Source organism: Eutrema salsugineum, unplaced genomic scaffold, assembly GCF_000478725.1.
Source record: "Eutrema salsugineum unplaced genomic scaffold, Eutsalg1_0 scaffold_17, whole genome shotgun sequence".
Taxonomy (NCBI): domain Eukaryota; kingdom Viridiplantae; phylum Streptophyta; class Magnoliopsida; order Brassicales; family Brassicaceae; genus Eutrema; species Eutrema salsugineum.
This window is the reverse complement of record NW_006256852.1, coordinates 2,993,404-3,015,368: the sequence shown is the minus strand read 5'-3', so window position 1 is coordinate 3,015,368 and position 21,965 is coordinate 2,993,404. Positions and strand designations below refer to the sequence as shown.

At 40.7% G+C, this 21,965-nt stretch overlaps 5 protein-coding genes across 5 annotated transcripts; 2 read left to right on the top strand and 3 right to left on the bottom strand.

Annotated features, from left to right (window-relative positions):
- The first annotated feature begins 743 nt into the window (after positions 1 to 743).
- On the top strand, positions 744 to 7,919 carry LOC18020564. Its single transcript, XM_006403259.2, has 10 exons — positions 744 to 907; positions 1,598 to 1,686; positions 1,774 to 2,658; positions 2,749 to 2,869; positions 2,955 to 3,050; positions 3,252 to 4,022; positions 4,134 to 6,606; positions 6,784 to 6,968; positions 7,051 to 7,110; positions 7,284 to 7,919. The coding sequence occupies exons 1-10, from the start codon at positions 826 to 828 to the stop codon at positions 7,643 to 7,645; spliced, it is 5,124 nt and encodes a 1,707-aa protein (XP_006403322.1). The 5' UTR covers positions 744 to 825; the 3' UTR covers positions 7,646 to 7,919.
- Positions 7,920 to 8,936: 1,017 nt separating this feature from the next.
- LOC18020563 (agamous-like MADS-box protein AGL61) lies at positions 8,937 to 9,714 on the bottom strand. The gene has a single exon (XM_006403258.2). The coding sequence runs from the start codon at positions 9,570 to 9,572 to the stop codon at positions 8,937 to 8,939; it is 636 nt and encodes a 211-aa protein (XP_006403321.1). The 5' UTR covers positions 9,573 to 9,714.
- Positions 9,715 to 10,261: 547 nt separating this feature from the next.
- LOC18020562 (outer envelope pore protein 24B, chloroplastic) lies at positions 10,262 to 11,777 on the top strand. The gene is made up of 3 exons (XM_006403257.2): positions 10,262 to 10,521; positions 10,871 to 11,230; positions 11,608 to 11,777. Exons 1-3 carry the CDS (start codon positions 10,324 to 10,326, stop codon positions 11,686 to 11,688), a joined length of 639 nt encoding a protein of 212 aa, XP_006403320.1. The 5' UTR covers positions 10,262 to 10,323; the 3' UTR covers positions 11,689 to 11,777.
- A 276-nt stretch (positions 11,778 to 12,053) lies between these two features.
- Positions 12,054 to 15,540, bottom strand: LOC18020561 (COP9 signalosome complex subunit 4). Its single transcript, XM_006403255.2, has 14 exons — positions 15,283 to 15,540; positions 15,012 to 15,163; positions 14,640 to 14,743; positions 14,460 to 14,520; positions 13,948 to 14,040; positions 13,765 to 13,865; positions 13,467 to 13,575; positions 13,338 to 13,382; positions 13,050 to 13,118; positions 12,866 to 12,957; positions 12,723 to 12,765; positions 12,580 to 12,639; positions 12,403 to 12,462; positions 12,054 to 12,312 (listed from the first exon to the last, which is right to left on the bottom strand). The coding sequence occupies exons 1-14, from the start codon at positions 15,410 to 15,412 to the stop codon at positions 12,238 to 12,240; spliced, it is 1,194 nt and encodes a 397-aa protein (XP_006403318.1). The 5' UTR covers positions 15,413 to 15,540; the 3' UTR covers positions 12,054 to 12,237.
- A 3,693-nt stretch (positions 15,541 to 19,233) lies between these two features.
- Positions 19,234 to 20,502, bottom strand: LOC112087504. Its single transcript, XM_024157417.1, has one exon. It carries the CDS (start codon positions 20,500 to 20,502, stop codon positions 19,234 to 19,236), a length of 1,269 nt encoding a protein of 422 aa, XP_024013185.1.
- Between the last annotated feature and the right edge of the window lie 1,463 nt (positions 20,503 to 21,965).

Sequence of the window (21,965 nt, the reverse complement as noted above, 5' to 3'; positions counted from 1 at the left end):
TTATATTAGTAAGATTTATTAGAATAAAAAAAATATAAAGATCGAAGAAAAAATGAGACTATTTAATACAACTGGTGTAAAAAAGATTACATATAATGTATCATCAAAAAGAAATCGAAGAAAATATAAATATTTTAGACAAAAATATATTAATAGCAAACATAAAATTTAATAAAAAATATTTAAAATATAGAAATTAAAAATAAGATCCGCGCATACGCGCGGGTTCTCTCCTAGTCTAGTTAAAACTAAAGTTAGAAGTCGTAACACCGTGGCATTAATAACCACAAAAAATATACACCGAGCACACATGTAATGTATCCCAACCAGTGTAAAAGTCAAAACCCAATCCAAATCCGGTTCAGCTTCTTTAATTCTCGGTTTTGTGTTTGTTCGTTCGCAGCCACTCTAGTCTTCGCAACTCAAGAGCTCGGTAAAAAGTTGTGAGCGAGAGGACAAATACAAATAAACATCATTTCTTCTTCCCGTTCACTGCACGGCGCGTACACGCCACGTCACAGCTAAACTCGACGCCAAATCCGAAACACGCGCGTGAGTCCAGACACGATGTGGATAATTATGAGAAACTGTCTAACCTAAAGAAAAAAAAAGAATAAATTTACTTTTTTTCTATAGATTTAATGGAGGATGCTAAAGTACGCGGGATATGAAATTGCTAGCTAAACGTACGCCGTCTTTTAGTCGTTCCTCTTTGTTGAGGAGTCTTTTAAACCTACGTTCCTCTTCACCGTAATCGCTCTCGCTCTCTTCGTCTCTCTCTCTCTCTCTCTCTTTGTAACTCTGCAACTCCGAACGAAATCATCCATGGCTAACTCCTCCGCTGATTCCGCCGCAGACCACCGCAACAAGCACCTCTCCATCAATCCACCGCACCAGATCTTCAAAGGTTATTCCGCCATTTATCTCTTCTTCTTCTTTTTCCTTTGCTCCCCGATGATTTTTGGGATTGTGTTCGAGTCTCCCATTTCAGTCTCCTGTGTTTATGTACTTTATTCTCCCTAATTGTTTCGGAGAGATTGCAGCTCCTTTCTTCGATGCTTAATCGTTCGATTGATATTAGCTTTACAGAGTCTATACTCTTTTGAGTCCCCCTTTAATTAGGGTTTTTCGTATCTCTCGATCGCTCTTGGTTCTATCTGCACATTTGATTGTAAATGGATATTCCAAATAGGCTTAAGAGCAAACATGGGGTTTAATTTGGGAACTGACCTCGTTTTGTTGTAGAGCTGATTGTTAATGGTACCATGACCTTCTGTGCTTATTATCTCTTATATCAGACCACCGGTGCTAAGTTTTGATTTGTGTTTACTACTTCTGTAGATCCATAAGCTGTGGATTGTTTCAATATTTATGTGAGACATTTTGTAGTTCATGGTTTCGGTTTTTTGGCATATTACTAGTGCAGAATACAGGACAAAAATTCTTGTGTATATCTATGTTTTTTATGTTGTGATATTTGGTTGGCATATAAAAGCTCTTGTTATATGGATACAACCTGAATACAGGATGTTCCTCTACTGTGTCTGTGTCTATAAAAGAGGATTAGAGTGACACTTTTTGGGCTTAATTTGTGCAGATATCCAGGGTTCTGACAATGCTATTCCTCTTTCACCTCAGTGGCTTCTCTCCAAGCCAGGGGAGAACAAGACTGGAATGGGAACTGTGGTGTGTTTATATTGCTTTGTGCTTGCAGTATATTTTTTTGCTTTCTTTCAGTTTTATATTTGCTGAACATGTGACCTGGTTTTATAGGAAGCTCAGGCACTGCATAATCCGTATGGAAACCACTCGGATCCTGTGAGATCGACAGGAAATGGGGAGGAGACACCTGATAATCTGAAGAAAAAAGATGTTTTCAGGCCTTCCTTACTTGATGCAGAAAGTGGCCGCCGTGATCGTTGGCGTGATGAGGAAAGGGATACCTTGTCCACAGTTCGAAAAGATCGCTGGCGGAATGGCGACAAAGACTTTGGTGATAATAAGAAGATTGACCGGTGGGATAATGTTGCCCCGAGACACTTTGGGGACCCACGCCGTGCTCCGAATGACCGGTGGGTTGATTCAGGAAACAAGGATGCTGGGACAGAGCAGCGGCGTGAGAGCAAGTGGAACTCTCGCTGGGGACCTGATGATAAGGAAGGTGAGATTACCCGTAATAAGTGGGATGAAGCGGGTAAAGATGGCGAAATCATTCGTGAGAAGGGTCCGTCTCTTCCATCTGGTGATGGAGACCATTACCGGCCCTGGAGACCCTCTCAAGGTCGAGGGAGAGGAGAAGCTCTTCACAGCCAATCAACTCCAAACAAGCAGGTTACACCTTTCTCTCACAGCAGGGGGCGTGGAGACAACACTGCTATCTTTTCAGCTGGACGTGGAAGGATGAGTCCTGGTGGAGGCCTTTTTACTAGCGCATCAAACCAGTCTCACCCCCCTGGATCTGCCTCCGAAAAAGGGGAAAGTGGTCCTGGAGAGCCTTCCCATGTGAGATATAGCAGAATGAAATTGTTGGATGTGTACAGGATGGCAGGTACAGAGTGTTTTGAAAAGTTTCCAGATGGGTTCATCGAGGTGCCTTCCCTTACGTGTGAGCAGCCGTCGGATCCTCTGGCTATCTGCGCTCCAAGTTCCGAAGAAGTGGTCAGAATTCTTTAATATAGTTAGTGTTTTTCATCTTCCTATAGTATCTCCATTTTTCTAATCATTATACCCATGTTGTTCCTCATATAGACTGTTCTGGATGGAATTGAGAAAGGAAAAATAGTGAGCAGTGGTGCCCCTCAGATATCCAAGGATGGCCCTAGTGGACGGAATCCAGCCGAGTTTTCGCAACCTAGGCGAATCAGGCCTGGTAAAATTTCCGTGAAAGACATCCAGGCTTCTAGTGTTTTGTGTATATGATATAAATGGTGAAATTTGTGAATGCCTTGTTGCAGCTGGAAGCAGGGAAGATATGAATTACGCTGCTGAGGAATCTAAAGATGAAGGCGGAGAAACAAGGATCTATCCAGATGATAAGTTTAGGCCTGAAGGTATGTGTTGACATATTGTGGCGTGATATTAGTGATGTGTCCGTTTCAAAAGTTACTGAATTTAACTCGTCTACTTTCAAATTCTTGGAGCAGTGTGTTGTCAAATGTGAAAATTCTAAGATTTGTTCTAATGAATATGCGAGTTCTTACTCTGTCCCTATTAGCCTCTCACAATATTGGCTTGTCTGTCATGTTTTGCAGCTTCTCTTGAAGGTTATGCTCCTTTTAGGAAAGGCAATGAGGTGCCTGTTAGAGAACTGAAAGAACTCGGTCAGCAGGGAAATAATCATGTTCAATCTCCATGGCGTCAGCCTTCGGTGGGAGAAAGGTCGAGTAGGATCTCACATGATTGGAATGACCCTTCAGCGGATATGAGGCTGAAATCTTCTGATAATGTCTGGTCACAGCCCAAAGATTCAATAAACCATTCAGGCGGCAATGTGATGAGCTTGCAACAGTCCCAAGGGGATCCAAGATGGCAAATCAGTGAAGATCCTGCACTAAGAAGGCAGCCATCTGCGGTGTTCGACAGGGAGCGGGAAGTTAGAAAGCTTATGCCATCTTCGCCTGAAGAACTTTCACTCTATTATAAAGATCCTCAGGGTCTAGTTCAAGGTCCCTTTTCTGGAACTGATATCATTGGGTGGTTTGAGGCTGGATATTTTGGCATAGATTTGCTAGTTCGTCTTGCGAATGCACCAAACGATTCTCCTTTTTCGTTACTCGGTGATGTAATGCCGCATTTGCGGGCTAAGTCGGGACCTCCACCTGGTTTTACCGGTGCCAAACCAAACGAATTTATTGATGCGGCCGGTACACCAACCTTCCCTGGTGTGGGGAAGGTTCATTCTGGGATGGGTGAGGCTGATATGTTGCAAAATGATATGAGGTATAAGCACGTTGCAGGGACTGTAGCGGAGAATCGATTTATTGAATCGTTGATGTCTGGGAGTTTGAACAATTCATCTCAAGGTAGTCTTAGCGCTCGCCTTTTGATGTTTTGATAATATATTTTGTTTTCCTATTAGCCGCTCAGGACAAGTAACTTTATTCACTTTCTCTATTTCTATGTTGTGTCTGCAGGTGTTCAAGGATATGCAGTAAATAGTTCTGCTGGGTTGTCTCTACCAGTTACTGATGGTGGGGCTGATATGTATCTCTTGGCCAAGAAACTGGAACTTGAACGGCAACGATCAGGATCTCTGCCTAGTCCATATTCATATTGGCCTGGTCGGGAATCTGCAAACCTGATGCCAGGATCAGAAAATGTGTCAGAAAATGCCCAACAACCTGTCCGTTCTCCAAGTGCTGATTTGTTGTCCATCCTCCAAGGTGCAACGGATAGGTCTTCTCCTGCCGTTAGTGGTCCTCTCCCTGCTTGGTCGCATTCCAGTCAAAAGGAAGGTGATGTGCACCATGCTAAAACTTTCCAAACTCAAACTCCTTTTGGTGTCCAACAGCAAAGGCTCCCAGAGCAGAACTCACCTTTGGCAGGTTTACTTGGTCAACCAATTGAAAATAATCCAGCTGGCATGTTACCCCCTGATATGATGCTCGTCTCTGGACTTTCTCAAGAACAGCAAGCGCTCAATCTGTTGCAGCAGCAACAGCTCTTGTTGCAGTTAAATGCTCAGACACCCCTCTCTGCGCAGCAGCAGCGTCTATTGCTTGAGAAAATGCTCTTGCTTAAACACCAACAGAAACAAGAAGAGCAGCAGCAGTTGTTACGACAGCAACAGCAGCTGTTTTCCCAAGTTCTTGCTGATCAGCAGCGTTCTCAGCAAAGGTTTGGAGAGCCATCTTATGGGCAGTTGCAGCAATCTTTTGATGCTCTTAGGCTGCAAGCATCACAAGATATGACGCAGGTCAATCAGCAGATGCAGGTTCCTGTTTCCCATGAGGAGCGAGGTGCCAACTTAACTGATTTGCACCCTCATGCCAGTAATCAGAATGTCACTACCTTCGGAACCCATCCTTTGCACCTGCAACACCAGCTGTTTGGTAATGTTGACCCTAGGATGAGCGAGGGAACAGTTCTTACGGATCAAATCAATGATACCCATAAAAAAGATTTAAAATCAGAATATGAAAGAACAATTTCTGCAGATTACATGAACAGCTTGTACTCAGAAAAGCCCATCCTTTCTCCTGGTTATCATACTACACTTAATGTGGAAGAACCTGCGAGCTACCCAGACAATGAAAGCCTCACTCCTACTATAGCAGCTCCCGCAACATCTGAAAGTAAGTTGCTGGAAGAGCAGGCTAAGGACGTGTATGCAGGACACGGAGAGCCCATTAATGAGTTACCTGTAGAGATTCCTGCGACTGAAGTTAAAAACAATGAATTGCCTGGAGGACGGAAGACTTCTGAAAAGAAGTCCAAGAAGCAACGGGCTAACAAGCAGTCTGCTGACCTGGTCAAGGCAAAGCAACCTGAAACAGGAACTGCTGATGATTCTGAGATAAAGGGTAAAAATAAAAAGTCAGCTGACACTTTTATAGACAACGATCCTAACCTCATTAAGAGCTCCACCGCCACACCTTCGAACACCTCCTTAATGGGTTCTGAAGCTGATTCAGTCAGGGGAGAATCTGGTGTGAATGAGTCTACGGTGCAAAACACACGAACGCAACCGGGACGAGCTTGGAAGCCTGCCCCTGGCTTTAAACCAAAGTCATTGCTAGAAATTCAAATGGAAGAACAGAGGGTAGCACAAGCAGAAGCTTTAGCTCCAAAGGTATCTACTACTGTGAGTTCAGTGGGTTTGGCCTCTCCTTGGGCTGGGATTGTTGCCAATTCAGATCCTAACATCCTAAGAGAGACTCATGGAGAGGCAGTTAATACTCAAACCGGTGTTGTAAAGCCTGAAAATGTTCTTCTTAAGGGTAAGAAAAGCCACTCGTATGACACGGTGGTGGCTGCTGATGTTGTGGCCAAATCCAGTGACAAAGAGAGGGCAGTAATGGAAACCATTTCTAACGACACATATATGCAAGTAACACCCACTAATGCAGAATCTTTAGATGATGATAACTTTATTGAGGCCAAGGAATCAAAAAAGAGCCGCAAGAAGTCTGCGAGAGCAAAGAATTCTGGAGCAAAAACCACTGCACCTGCTCCTACTGTTGATTCATCACTCTCGACGAATTCCGTTGAGAAAGGAAAAAGTTATCGTGCTGTGCAACAGCAGGAGAAGGAAGTTTTGCCTGCTATTCCTTCTGGGCCTTCTTTGGGAGATTTTGTTCTCTGGAAAGGAGAGACTGTGAACAATCCTCCTCCAGCTGCTGCATGGTCCACTGTTCCCAAGAAATCCACTAAACCTAGCTCACTTAGGGACATCGTGAAGGAGCAGGAGAAGATGACGACCCCGTCTCATCCGCCCCCTAGTCCAGTACCAACCACCCAGAAATCTAATCCGCCACCGGCTGTTTCTCAACCTTCCTGGTCACGCTCCGCATCTTCTCCTTCGCAGGCTATTTCTCAGTCGAAATCCAAAGGAGATGATGACCTTTTCTGGGGTCCAGTTGAGCAATCAACCCAGGAATCAAAACAGTATGATTCTAGCACTTGTTCCTTGAGTTTCCAAGTTATTATATCTGATGTTTTGTCACTACGTATATTCAAGGAGCAGCTTTCCCTTATAATCTGGACATGCTAAATGAGTTTGCATGTTACTATCATGTTATATTCGTTCACGGAACTGGCTAACTGAGAGTAATTTTCGAGCAGGGGAGATTTCCCTCATCTTACAAGTCAAAGCAGTTGGGGAACGAAAAACACTCCTGGGAAAGTTAACGCGGGAAGTTCACGACAGAAATCAGTTTCTACCGGATCTGCAGAACCGGTTTTGTCTTCACCTGTTGTCACTCAGGCGTCCCATAAAGGGAAGAAGGAGGCAGCGACAAAACTCACAGGTTTGCTTGCTTTCTACTGACAATTTCTGTCTGTCCTAAGTCATTGCTTGTGTTTTTTCTCATGTGTTTTGTGGTTTCCCAGAGGCGAATGGCTTCAGAGATTGGTGCAGAGGCGAATGTCTCAGACTTCTTGGTACAGAAGGTAAAAAAGTTCAATATTACACTTTAGTTTATCATAACCGTGCTGTGTTTGAATCGTCTTGTAACCTAGTTGGGACGGTTTGAAGAACATATATGAGCAAGAACATTGTCTCTCTCTCTCTCTTATTTTGGCCAAACGCTTACTCTGTTTTTGATGTGTATCCCTTTTGTCAGATACAAGTGTATTGGAATTTTGTCTGAAGCTATCTCGATCAGAAGCCGAAACCCTTTTGATAGAAAACCTTGGGACGTTTGATCCAGACCACAAGTTCATCGACAAGTTTCTCAACTACAAAGACCTGTTACCATCAGAAGTAGTCGAGATTGCATTCCAATCAAAGGGGTCTGGAGCCGTGACCCGAAACAACACAGGAGAAGACTATTACACTGCGCCTGCGAATGATGGGTTCTCGAAAGTTGGAGGAAAGAAAAAGGGGAAGAAAGGGAAGAAAGTAAGCTTAAGCGCATCGGTTCTTGGGTTTAACGTGGTTAGTAACAGGATAATGATGGGCGAGATTCAGTCCATTGAGGATTAAGAGGAGGGTTAAAGATATGTCTATACACTTTTGGGCTTCAGGTTTCACTGTACATTTCGTTTTTTTTAGGACAAATCTTTTCTCCTTAATCTATGGGATGGAACTTGTTTTTGTTTATCTCTCTAGGAAGTTTTGTTTAGACTACTTTCAGCGAGATGAAGAGGTTTTTTTAGTCGCAACCCAAAAAAAGAAACGTTGGATTCTGTTTGTTGTTTTATGTATTAGACAGCTTTTTGTTCCCTTTAAAATCTCAATTTACTACTCTTAGCCAACTTTGTGTGCATGTGTATTTGCTTAATCTTGAAAGATAGTTGAAGGTGTATCCTTTTTGACCAAATAAATTGCCTAACGTTGTGAAGTCTTATTTGGAAATCTCGAAAGGTATGAAGCCAAACGAGAACTAATTCGATTGAAGATGCTGCCGCATGAAAGAGGAGGCGCATCAGGCAAGAAGAGGAACCAGCCAAAATCACATACAAATTGATACAAGAGCTATTATAGGAGAATAATGTATATGGGGTAATTATAGGAGATTATGTACAATAAATTATTTTTTTAAAAGAAAGCTTAACATAAAAATTAAAATGTTATATTTATGAGTCCAAAAAACTTTTGTCCTGTGTGATTCCAAAGAATCTTGACTCAGCCATGTCAAATGACCACGGAAACCAAAGTTGCCAATCTGTGGCAAAATAGCAATTCATGGCCAATAATAAGCCTTATAACGATCATCGTTTAGCCACGATCATTTTCGTGGTCAAACCAAATTTCAGTTTTTTTTACAACACACTTGCAAAACAAAATTTCCTGAAACTTCAAAATGCAACATTTAAATACCAAATCCAAATTTAGAGGAAAAAACATCACATTTTCAGATTTATTTTATATAACACACAAAGAAAAATATATATTTAAAATTCTAAATGCAACATTTAGATACAAAAACCAGTTCGACCAAAAAAAAACCCACTTTAATCTTAATGCTAAATCTGAATTAATATGCATCTTGATTAGCATCCATATACAAGAACAAACTAGATCATTTTTTTTTTGTTCTGAATTTGGTCGTATCAGACCTTAAACCCTTTTGTTGAGGTTGAAATTTGATCCGTTACTTTTAAAGTCTTAGTTTTAAGCTATCTATTCTATCCGTTATAGCAACATCTATAATCAATGTTGCCGAAGAAACAAAAATTATCTGGAAAACAAAAAAAAACTCAGCTAGCAAGATACTAGCTCCTTAATTCATTTTTCTCTACTGCTTCCCAAAACATAAAAAAAAATGCCTGAATCAAAAACAACCATTTCCATAGGCGAAATTATAATTATTAGAAAGACCAGAAGACATGTTCATGTAAGAAGGAGCCGTCCTCACTTTAATATCCAAGAAACCAAACACATCCTCTTTCACCTCATTAAACGGCACCGTATTTGCCTCCAGCACAACTGTCTTCCTCAACTCCTCCAACGCATGTTTCATTTCCTGTAATTGAACCATATTCATCTCCTCCACTGGACCTTCCCACCAATTGTTCATCGACCGCCTGGCATTCTCTCTTCTCATTTCTTCCATAGCTTGACCCTTCTTCTTCTCTTCCTCTAACTCGCTCAAGATTTGCGTTAACCTCATATTCAGCTCGCAGCTCGCCGCAGGGTTACGTTGCTGCGTGTGAGCTAAGGACATATTATTTCTGGACATGTAACGGTCCAATACAGATTCCACACTCGGATGTCCGAATGAGAAAGGCTTTTTAGCGGGAGAAAACACGATGATCGCGATTTCTGCACCGCATAACGTGCAAAGCTCACTAGCTTTCTTGAAAAGACCGGCTCTACGTTTTGAGAACGTGACTTGCCTGTGGCTTTCTTTCTTAATCTTAACCATCGGGATTCTCTGTCGTCCGATGCTTTCTTTCTTTTTCGACATTATAGTTTCTCTAGAGTGTTTTTAGTTGTTTTTCTTTCTTGGACTATTTGGTGGAGAGATTGTTTGTTTGTTTATGTATATATACATGTTTGAGTGTGGTGTGACATTATTATGAGAGATCCACTTGTATAGGTGGTAATTTATTTTTATTTCTGTAACTTAAACTTTGTAATTACTCAGTTTGGTTTTAATGTTGTGGATAAATAATAAAATGTGAGATTTGCGTAAGTTATAAAATCTTAGTTTGGTATTGCAATGATTTTTTTCTTTTTTCTTTGTATCATTTATCTTGTCTATAAATGCACGATTTTCATAATCATTGATTTTTTTATGTTACACAATTGGGTGCAAATCAAAACGTCTCATGTAAAAGAGGTTGCAAATTAAAGTATTGTCTAATATTGTTACTACATTTTCTTATACTCTTTATGATGAACATTTACATGTACACTTGTTAAAAAAAAATATACATGTACACTTGTTCAAAAGAAAACACATATACATGATATACATGTACCTTTGTTCCAAAAAAAAAAATTTATATACAGGTACACGGCTCTGCAGAGAAGGGACACACCAAAAGAGAAAAAGGAGCGCACGTGCGGCACGTGCGAACGAAGAAGAACTCACGCAGCGGAGAAGGGTATAACACACACGCACGTGCCAATTATCGTCTCCTCTTTCGCCTCTCTCTTAACCATCTCTCTCTCACCAAACTCTCTCTCTCTACATTGTGTCAAACGGCGAAACGATGAAGGCTTCTCTCAAAGGCAAGTACGATGCCGAGAAATCCACCGGAGTTGGTTCCCTTGCCTTCAACGCCGGCGACCTTAAGCTACGCGCCACCATGACCGATGCTACTCTCGTCTCTGGCCCTACCTTAAACGGCCTCTCTCTCTCCGTCGAGAAGCCTGGTTTCTTCATCTTCGACTATAACGTCCCTAAGAAAGTAACCCACTCGCTCTTTTGCTTTCTCAGATTAAACCCTAAATTGAATCAGATTTTGATTAGAGAAAGTTTGGTTCTTTTACATCTTTAGCTCCGATGAGTTTAATTTCTGAAAGTTTGGTTCTTCAGAGAAAGTTTGACTCTTTTAAGATTACACAAGTATTGAAGGAGAGAAACATTTTGAGAATTTGTATTTGCAGGAATTGATATTGGAGAAAGTTTGGTTCTTATCGAGAAAGTTTGACTCTTTTAAGATTCCATAAGTATTGAAGGAGAGAAACATGTTTGAGAATCTGATGTATTTTGCATGAATTGATAAAGTTGGTACTTTTTTTGTGGGTTTATTACAGGATTTTAGGTTTCAGTTCATGAACTCAGTAAGGATTGGTGAGAAACCATTGAATCTGACTTACATTCATAGCAGAGGAGATAACAGGACGATCCTCGATGGGAGCCTTTTGATTGACTCTGCAAACAAACTCTCTGCTAATTACATGGTTGGCACGAACAACTGTAAGCTTAAGTATACTTATAACCATGGAGGTATAGCTACGTTCGAGCCGTGCTACGATTTGGCGAAAAACACTTGGGATTTCGCGGTTTCTAGGAGAGTTTATGGCGGCGATGTTGTCAAGGCAACTTATCAGACATCTAGTAAGTTGCTTGGTATGGAATGGTCAAGGAACTCGAAATCTACTGGATCTATCAAGGTAAAAACCAATGCATTTTTACAGTCTGCTTTATTTGTATAGTTTACAAAACCCGCACCGAGAGTCCATATTGGTATATATCTTATGGCAAAATCTTAGGAAGGTTAAATCTTTTAAGTTGTTTTTGCAGCTCATTTGACATTAGTGACTTAAATTGAAAGTTTGTACATTTGATTTGGTAGAGGAAACTGTTTCATAGCTTATCGACATAAGCATGATTCATGGGGGGTTTTAGATTGTTTTGTTTATTGGCAAATCATATATTGGAAATTTGGATTTGCGTTCTCTTGAGCAACGAGTAACTAGTTCTTAAAGGTTAATGGATAGAGACACTGAATTTTTTGATGGTTGATCGGCTTTTCTTCTTGTTTTAACAGGTATGTGTGTCTGTGAATCTTGCAGAGGAAGTAAAAACGCCGAAATTAACTGCGGAGTCAACTTGGAACCTTGAAATTTAATTTTCACTTTTTTAACAAAGTCTCGATTTCAATCGTTTAAGTGTTGCAACCGATTTGACTATGCGTCTATATTACATGCAATTTGACTATTCGTCTATTTTCTTCACGACTCATTTGTCCAAGGTTTGGAAAAGTTGTGATCGTTCAATGAAATAAAGTTAAAAAAAACAGACATCTATATCAAAAAACAAATCTGAAACATACAAAATCTGACCAATGTTATATGTTAAGTACTATTATAATCGTTCTCTTTATGCCAAGTTACCTGAAATTAGCTTACTAGAAAGGTAAATATGCATAAAATAATTTGCTCTAAGATAAAAAAAGACCATGAACCTCTTTTGAGGTAATTAAAATGCGAATGCTTTTTTTTTTTTTTTAAATCGTCATTTAGAGACCAATCTTTTTTCCCTTCATTTGTATCAGTTGTATAACTAAAGGCATAGACATAAATTTGCAAAACCAATTTGGCAAAAACTTAGGCTTGAGAGACTCTCATCGGCTAATTTATCATCACGAGTTCGAATCTCACGGCTTGGAATCAATCTATCAGACAGGAACAGCCAAACCTTTCTTCGCCATTCCGTCCAGAATATCGTTGAGAGATTGGCATAATCCCGATATCTGCACACAGCTTCCACTTTTTTAGTCATATTCCACAAAAACAACATATATAGGTGCTAGAGAGAGGAGAGAGAAAGAGAGAGAGAGAACCTGTTGATCCCATTGTTGTAGTTCTTCAATGTCATCTTCAAAATGTATCACAGCCTCTTCCTGAACAGTAACATAACATATCAAAACACATCTAAGAACCTTCTTAATAATAAAAACTTACAATAATTATCTTCACATAAAAACTAACCAACAAAAGTATTTGTCATTGCTTATTACCTGATCAATGGAGCCTCTCATTCTGTCTTGGCCGATCATATTAGATGCTATCTTCTCCGCCTTCAGGAAAAAGAGCTTATGCATTTAATCACAGGACAAGCAAAAGGATAAAGAGGATTCACATATTGATTTTTGAATATTACCTTTCTTGGATCAATCCCCAGCAGAGTTCCCAATTCATCAAACCTAAGATACAAAAAAAATTGGAAAATTTATGTTTAGAAAAATCATACGAGTCTCATAAACATGAAGTAACGGTACAGGATACTAAATCTAGATCTCAAACCTTATGTTTGTGTAAAGTTTGCTTGCACTTAGAAGGTTATGCTCAATCATGGCACGATCAAGAACAGTAGATTTGTCAGGCAAAGATGCTTTCTGTTGCAAAACAAAAAGGTAAAATCTTTGTGAGCCTAAAAGTCAGATTGATATGCAAATACAACATCTACAACTTAATTAACAGTCCATACCTGATGTGGCCTTAGTTCTTCTGCAAAAGCATCAATCTCTGGTTTCCTTAAAATCCTTTCCAGATACACCTAGAAATTTACATAAGAATATTAGAGTTGGCATGTTATTTTGACCAAGTTTCTATAGGCTATGTGAAACTGTTTTGATTTGTTTATAAGCGGAACCTAATAAACATCATGCAGGCTTAAACAAGAGTAATCTAATGCAACTTACGATCTATGTACAAATTCATGTAAATATATGATTGTCTACTAGAGGAAAGAATGGTAGGTAAAAACGGATAGAACCTTCTGCAAGATGGGATAAATCTTCAGCTTGGAGCAACGCTCATCCTGTTAATAAAGAGATATTGGTAAATGAAAAAGACAAGGAAGCAAGCAATAAACGGCCTTCCATTAATAATCCACAATCATTACTTTATATAAAGTGGCAAGGACACGAGAACGTTGAGGACCGGCTCCAGCTAATATGGTACATGTGACAGCAGCAGATAGGGCCTGCTCTAATGCATTCTCATCAATCTCTCTGAAATATTAGGATGAACACGTTTCAGAATAACAACATAACATCACAAACTTTTCGGAGAGAGAACAGGGAGACTGTGAGGGGTTATAGAGTAGGAAATAGCTTTTAACAAGGGATGTCCACAGATGGATGAAACCAGAACATGAGAGATTTGAAAATGTTATAGCATGCAGAGAAATCATCACTTACTCATCCCCTATTTGTCGTTTTTCAATCTGAGAAATGCCGTAATACCGAAGTGCAGCCTCTAAGAACTTTCTTTTCATGTCCAAAATTCTAGCATAGCAGACCTGAAAAGGAGAATATATTATTACCCAAAATCGAAGGTTCCTTAATCATCCAGAACATAAATTCCAAGTTTACGGCGGTAACCTTGTACTGCAAATCCAAAACTTCATTCTGACTATTGCTCACTAGGAAAGAAGCTTTATTTATAAACGTCTCTGCATTTACAGCATCATCATCCTGCAGATATTCAAAACAGAATACGCATCAGAGAATGAAAAAAAGAAACTGATATAATTATATAACCTGGTAGCCTCAATTTACTATTCAAGTGGTATCGTGAACCAGAACAATGCTTTTAACACAGTCGATATTAAATAGTTTCATGACATACAGATTCGGTCAAGAGACTAGTTAAGTTTCAACTATTAGAAGTTTGAAACAACAACTGGTTTCCTCTAAGATCTGAAGACCTAACTTCTGTAACTTGTATAGGTGTTCTAACACATAGGGAAGCTAGACCAATTAGCTATAATCCATTACTACCATGTGGAAAATCCATCTCATAAATAGAGATATGCGATCTACATGCTTCCAAATTAATGAAAAGGACACAAAACAATCCTTTTTGCATATGTACATGGAAAGGAAAGCCAAACCTCGAGGTACAAACGAGCAATTTGGATACACTTTGAGAGCTTGAAGTTGTCGTCAACACCCCTAATAGAGAACACAACAAATCCAAGATAAGCAACTGAAAAGAACACAACAAATCCAAGATAAGCAACTGAAAAGAACACAAAGGGAAAAAAAAAAGAATTTTCCGCTCTCTGTCACACCTCATTCCAGAGTCCAGATCAATGCCACTCAACATCTGTGCAGCTAAAGACCATTGCTGCTCTGATTCATACAAGGCCGCAAGCTTTTCCCTGATAACAAGCGCCTGCAGATACAACGAAACAGTTTCATCTCATAGGATAAAGAGATTGTAAAAGCAACACAATGTACATTGTCTCAGTAAGTAAACACCCACAAATTTCATAATAACTTCTAGTTTAGAAAGCAAACATCAAAGAGATACAATAGCACAGTCTCTAAATACTTTTCGACTCAAGACTAAGCAGATTAGACTACTTAGGCTTTAGGAATCACAGCTACAAAACAATAAGGTATTGTAGATTCACGATTTTGTCAAAAGAGTGAAAACAAACCTGTTCCTCGAATGAAACAACTCTCGGCTGAATCTTAACGAGTGCATAACGCGCGATGTCCTTCTGCGTCTCCGGTTCCAATCTCTCTAGCTCTTGTGCGAAAGATTGCAATAGCTGCCTCGAAACCACCAACGGGACATCATCGGATAAAACTGGGAAAAACAAATTGTTCACCGAACAAAAATCATTCGAGGCCGAGAAATCGAACCAGAAAAATCTCTGACATACTCCGACTTCGAAGAGAAAGAGTTAAGATGATGAGAAAACTTACTGTGATCGATGAACTGTTTGGCTTGGAGAAGATCGTTGGAGGAAAGAACAGACGAGAGGATGAGTTTGTACTGTTCGATCTTCTGACGCTGGTCACCGATTGCAGAAGCGTTCGTCAAGGCTTCATCCATGGCTTCTCTCTGGATTTTCCTCTCCCGCTTCGATCGAAACCCTAAGAAACCTTTCCTTCTTCTTTTCTTCTTTTCTTTTCTGCTTTATATTAAAAAAAACGAGGAAGAGAAAGAGAGATATCAGGTGTAATTCCCTTCCGGTTAACGGCGAGAGACTTTATATTAAAAATTAATAATTAATTAGAACCGAACCTAAACTATGAATATAAATGGTGACGGTGTATTTAATTGTGCAGGAAAAATGATTTTAACAAAAAAAAAATTTTCAGTGATAAATTTTTCAAACTTGTAGTTAACAGAAAATAATTTTTTTAGTCAAAAAAGAATAGTTTACCATAATAGATTAAAGAATATAACTCTGACTAGTAACAATGAGGAATAGTGGAAATATAACTAAGTTGTGAAATAAAAATAATCTACTCTAAATTCACTTTTGTGCTTAGTAATTTTTTTTAATTTTTTAAAACTCAGATTTTTTTTTTTAATTTATTTTTATTTTATAAATTTTTATTGATTGGCAAAATACTTAATAGAAATTCTATCATTTTGCATGTTATCAATCAGAACCGTGAATGTAAAGATTGGAACAGAACGGTTTGCCCTTTATTAGATACATTGGATGCTATATATACAAGCGTGAGAGAACCCTAGTCTACCATACAGAATAAGGAAACTTATGAAAAAAGGAATATTTACAAATCTATTCAATATATCCCTAATACTCCCCCTCAAGTTGGAGCATGAAGGTCACAAATGTCCAACTTGCCACGCAGAAACTCGAACGCTTGCAAACCGAGGGCCTTGGTAAAGATGTCCGCGAGTTGAGATTTGGAAGGAATATATGCAGTTTGGATCAAACCATTCTGGATCTCGTCGCGAATATAGTGACAATCACGTTCGATGTGCTTGGTGTTCGTGAAACACAGGGTTTGCAGCGATGTTAAGTACAAATTTATTGTCACAATACAGCTTGATGGGCTCCTCTGACGTGATGCCAAAATCTGAGAGAAGGCTAGAGAGCCATTTGAGTTCAGAAACCGTGAAGGAAATCGCTCTATACTCTGCCTCCGCGGAAGATTTAGACACGACACCCTGTTTCTTGGTTTTCCAAGCAATTGGAGAACCACCGAGTAACACCGAGTAACCAGTAAGAGAACGACGAGAGATGGGGCAAGAAGACCAATCGAAATCGCAGTAACCAGAGAGTTGCAGATCCCCATTAGCAGTGAGTAAAATGCCTTGTCCAGGGCAACTCTTGAGGTAACGAACCACCCGCAGAGCCGCAAACCAATGCTTGATCCGAGGCTGATGGAGAAACTGAGCGAGAACGTGTACTACGTACATGAGTTCTGGTCGTGTAATAGACAAATACACAAGTCGTCCCACCAATCTTCTATATCGTTCCGGCGCATCAAAATAATCACCTTTGTCTTCTTCCAATTTGTGATTCTGTTCGATTGGTGTATAAACCGGTCTTCCACCCAGCAAACCAGTTTCATTGATGATGTCCATTGCATATTTCCTCTGTGACAGATAAATTCCCTTTGAAGACCTCGATACCTCAATACCCAAAAAATACTTGAGAGATCCTAAATCTTTCATGTGGAAGCATTGATTTAGATATCCCTTGAATTTAATAACCGCTTCTTCGTCATTCCCACCAATAAGCAAATCATCATCATATATGATGACATAAAGCCGAAGTTCTCCACGGTGTAAGGTGAACAAGGAATAATCTGCATAAGATTGAACAAAGCCATAACCGAGTAGTGCTTTCGTCAATTTCGAAAACCAGCATCGTGGGGCTTGCTTTAGGCCGTAGAGCGATTTGCGTAATTTGCAGACTTTGTTCGGACCATCTGCTTTAAACCCAGGGGGCAACTTCATATACACCTCCTCTTCTAAGTCGCCGTGAAGAAAAGCGTTGTGCACATCCATTTGATGCACAATCCAATTCTTAACCGCTGCTACCTTAAGGAACATGCGAACTGTGGTTAACTTTACAACTGGTGCGAATGTTTCCTTATAATCTTTGCCTTCTTTCTGGCGATTTCCCATCACCACCAAACGAGCTTTATGACGCTCAATTGTACCATCCGAGTTGTATTTGATTTTGAACACAAACCGACATCCAATAGCCGTCTTTCCTGGTGGAAGCTCTTGGACGTCCCATGTATGTTGTTTTTCGAGTGCCTTGACTTCAAAATCCACCGCATCCCGCCAAACTTGGAGCTGCATCGCTTCATTATATGTCTCCGGTTCGAATCCAGCAGTGATGGCAGCCAGAAACGTTGTGTGATTTGCAGAGAAACGATCACACGTTACATAATTAGCAATGGGATAGGTGACCGTACCTTTGCGTGAAGATGTGGCTGATGCGGGAGCGAGCGAGGGTGTTGAAGTGCAGGTCGTGGCGTAAACTTCAAAGTTCTGAAGGCGTGTACTCTTAATTTTCTGTCGTTTGCCACGACCAAGCTCTGTTTCACTCGATTCAGCGACTGTGTTCAACGGTTGATCATCCGTTGCAGGCAAAACTGCGACATCTGCGTCATTGCTCCCCCTGACGTCGGAGATCCCTCTCGATGGTGAGTTCTCCGTATGATCTGGCGAACTCCCCCTTTCTTCAGTTTCCAAGAAATCATCATCATGAAATAGAGTCGCATCAGGTTGAGACAAAACTGGAGCGCGAGTTTCAGTAGACCGAGTAGCAAAAGGGAACTCTGTCTCCTGAAACTCACATCACGCGACACAAAGGACTGTTGCGTTTCTAGATCGTACATCGTCCATCCCTTTTTGCCATAAGGATACCCCAGAAAAACACACTTTCGACTCCTTTCACCAAGCTTATCTTTGTCTCTAGACGATTTGTGTGCATACCCCAAACATCCGAATACTCGCAAACTCTGGAAAGATGGTTCTTTCCCATACAAAATTTCATACGGAGTCTTGCCTTGTAAAAGTGGTGTAGGCGTCCGATTGATCAAGTGGCCGGCCGCAAGTATACATTCTCCCTAGAACTTAACCGGAAGTGAAGCCTGAAACATCAACGACCGAGCTACATTAAGAATGTGGCGATGCTTTCTTTCCACTCAAGCGTTTTGCTGTGGTGTAGCAACACACGAGGTCTGATGCAAGATTCCCTGTTCCTCAAAGTAACTTCGCAAACACATATACTCTGTGCCGTTGTCAGATCGGACCACCCTTACTTTCTTATCGAATTGGCGAGTGACCATAGCAAAGAATTTCTTTAAACAGACAGCCACTTCACGTTTTACAAGCAACAAATAGATCCAGACCGCTCGTGAATGGTCATCTACGATGGTAAGAAAATAAACAGCACCAGAAGTGGATGGAGTTCGATAAGCTCCCCAGACATCACAATGGATTAAATCAAAAACACCAACTGCTTTATTACTGCTTTCAGAAAAAGAATCCCGAGTTTGTTTAGCTCGATAACAAATATCACAACTACCGTCTGTTTCAACGGGTTTACCAATATCCAAACTACTAGGCAAATAAGATAAAACTCGACTAGAAGGGTGTCCTAAGCGTCTATGCCACAACCCTCATTGAACACTGCTCGTCACTTTATTAGCCTGTCCACCGAAGATTCCTCTGAACTTGTACACCCCCTCGCACTCTTCACCCGCACCAATCATCATCTTCGAGGTACGGTCCTGCAAAACACACAAATCCTCAATGAATGTCATTGATCCTTTTGTAGTCTTAAGCAATTTTGCCACAGAAACAAGAGTACAAGTCAGTTCGGGAGAGAACAAGACATCGTTCAACCATATGTGACCGCCAAGACACATACGGCCCTATTTCTGAGCCAAGGCACGATCGCCATCAGGCAGACGATTCGAGCATGGTGCAATATCTGTTACGTCGCTCAGAAATGCCATGTTCGATGTCATATGGTGAGAGGCACCGGAATCAATTATAAGTTCAGTCTTACCGGAGAGTTTGGTACCCGTCTCTGCTGTCTTCTGCTGGTTCAGAAAACCGATCAGAGCTGTCCACTGATCGTCGTTCAACTGCGGCAGAGACGCTCTGTCATAACCACCATCGCGACGCGTTGTTGTTGCTGAATTCGCAACTTGCTGAACTTGTGCCGAGTGTGCTTCGACTTGCACAACGTTGGATCGCGCAGAACTTTGTCCTCTTCCCCTGCCAGAGTTACTTCCTAAAGCGCCTCCGCCTCGGCCGTAACGACCGCGACCCCCTCTGTATCCACTTGTTCTTCCTCGTTCTCCCCAATGTTCGGGATAGCCTTTGATCTGATAACAATCAGACACGTCATGCCCATATTTCCCGCAATGAGTACATGTACTCTTGTTCCCGGTCTGAGCAGAAAAACCGACTACTTCACCTCGGTCTTCTTTGCTGCGAGTGATGTTTTGTTGTCTTTCGTCACGCACCACGCGCTGATACACCTGAGACAATTTGAGCAACGGCTCCATATTGGTCAGAGTCGATCGAATTCCTCCAAAAATCACATCGTCTAATCCCATCAGAAACTGGTGGGTGTGTTCGTTATCCCGAGCCTCTTCCAATTTAGTCGCAAGCTCTCCACACGAACACGACAAGAGTGGTTCATAAACCGCCAACTCATCCCACATCTTCTTAAGTCTTCCATAGTACGCCATGACGCTGTCTCCTTGTTGTTTGCAGTTAGCCAAATCTGCCTTCAATTCATGGATTCGAGGTCCGTTTCCTACTGAAAAGTGTAGCTTCAAATCTTCCCACAAGATACTCGCCTTATCCACCAGTGAGATATTCATTCTCACAGTTGGTTCTATCATATTCATGATCCATGCTACGATCATGGAATTAACGACCACCCATTGTTCCAGATCCGTTGTGTCTGTGGGCTTCTGAAAGGTTCCATCTACGAACCCAATCTTCCTCTTTGTTCGCAAGGCATTCCGCACATGCTTAGCCCAGTCCTCGTAGTTGTCTCCTTTCAATTGAACCGTAGTAATCAGAGTTCCCGGTCCTTCAGATGGATGCAAGTACAGCGGCGAAGTGATGGAGTACTCTTTCCCCTTCTCCACCACGGAGGTCGACACCTCTTTGTCTTTCGCCATTGAAACCTGCAAACTTTTTTAGACTTTGATTTCTTTGTTCTGCTCTGATACCATGTAAAGATTGGAACAGAACGGCTTGCCCTTTATTAGATACATTGGATGCTATATATACAAGCGTGAGAGAACCCTAGTCTACCATACAGAATAAGGAAACTTATGAGAAAAGGAATATTTACAAATCTATTCAATATATCCCTAATAGTGAGCCTTAACCGAAAGCATTCGGTCTCAACTTCTGTTCAAGATACATTATACTCGATCAAGTGCCTTTCGTATACATCAATCCATTCATATGCATAACTGTCATACTAATCATATTAAACTTTGACTTAGAAGGAGTTTACGCATGGTAGCAAAGTTTATTTGGGCTTAGTTCGGGTATAAATATGATGTTCTCCTAACGACAATATATCTTTGGCATGAAAATTGTCTGTTTTGCCATTAACCGCTGCTCTTTCTAAGATATGGGCAAGATTCTCTTTCCAAAACCGTTCGTCCTAACTATATGATCATGATATTGTATTTTGATATAGTATATAAGTGCTTATGCGGTTACTTAAATTTTCATTGCACACATGATCATCTAACACGCGGCTGACCATAAACGCTGGTCCCACTTACACGGAGAGTAAGACATTTCATTTATTAGTTAGGTATTGTCTGGCTCACAAAGCTAAGATATTTCATTTATTTAGCTAGCTAAACTCTAATCCTCTATTACTTCTGTATCTTCCGACCGGATGTTTTAACTGTGACCTTATTATTAGATCATTCCCTTGACCATATTATAAAGTATCGATCATTAGCCTGATCTAAACTTGTATTCAACATGGATCACTAAATACTGTTGATTGTGGTTTTCAACTTAAAGGTTCAATTCGGTAATTCGAGTTCGTAATGAGTTTTTTTATTAGTATATTGAGTTCAGGTTACAAGTATTCGAGTTCGGAGGTCTCTCGACGAACTAAAAGCGTACAAGATTTTTCTAGCTCTCTATTCCTCGGGGAAGTGTCCAGCCCCTTGAACAGTAACAGGACCCCATATTTATAGTACATTAATTATTATGTATCTTAGGGTTTTTACCTTCTTATCCCACCGACTCTCGTTATTGGGCCTCATCGCCGATGGACCGTCAGATCAGGCCGGGCCCATTCCAGAATAGACCATTGTTAACCGAGTTTAATATGACCAATCTCGGTTTATACTGGATTGCGGAGCATACCACCAACAATATGTCCCCCCCCCCTGTTTGGCAAATGAGCTCGGCTGAATTTTGACGGATTGATTAAATTAGTCTAGTGGAGATTGAGGTCGGCCGAAGTTAATCTTCTCTTATCCAAGTGTCTTTTCGTCTTCCATGCTCGGAGGGCTATTTCTGGGTTTTCATAAGTCGGAAGTCGAAGAGTCGCATCGGTTTTTGCGGGAAATCAAATTCTCTGGAACCGACAAGGGGCGTAAAAACC

Coding starts and splice junctions, on each gene's coding strand:
- LOC18020564 (XM_006403259.2), top strand. CDS start 826: ATGGCTAACTCCTCCGCTGATTCCGCCGCAGACCACCGCAACAAGCAC. Junction 908..1,597: donor ACCGCACCAGATCTTCAAAG/GTTATTCCGCCA, acceptor TAATTTGTGCAG/ATATCCAGGGTTCTGACAAT. Junction 2,659..2,748: donor CTCCAAGTTCCGAAGAAGTG/GTCAGAATTCTT, acceptor TTCCTCATATAG/ACTGTTCTGGATGGAATTGA.
- LOC18020562 (XM_006403257.2), top strand. CDS start 10,324: ATGAAGGCTTCTCTCAAAGGCAAGTACGATGCCGAGAAATCCACCGGA. Junction 10,522..10,870: donor ACTATAACGTCCCTAAGAAA/GTAACCCACTCG, acceptor GGTTTATTACAG/GATTTTAGGTTTCAGTTCAT. Junction 11,231..11,607: donor AATCTACTGGATCTATCAAG/GTAAAAACCAAT, acceptor TTGTTTTAACAG/GTATGTGTGTCTGTGAATCT.
- LOC18020563 (XM_006403258.2), bottom strand. CDS start 9,572: ATGTCGAAAAAGAAAGAAAGCATCGGACGACAGAGAATCCCGATGGTT.
- LOC18020561 (XM_006403255.2), bottom strand. CDS start 15,412: ATGGATGAAGCCTTGACGAACGCTTCTGCAATCGGTGACCAGCGTCAG. Junction 14,744..15,011: donor TTGTTTCATTCGAGGAACAG/GTTTGTTTTCAC, acceptor TTGTATCTGCAG/GCGCTTGTTATCAGGGAAAA. Junction 12,766..12,865: donor AAACTTTACACAAACATAAG/GTTTGAGATCTA, acceptor TTTGTATCTTAG/GTTTGATGAATTGGGAACTC.
- LOC112087504 (XM_024157417.1), bottom strand. CDS start 20,502: ATGGCGAAAGACAAAGAGGTGTCGACCTCCGTGGTGGAGAAGGGGAAA.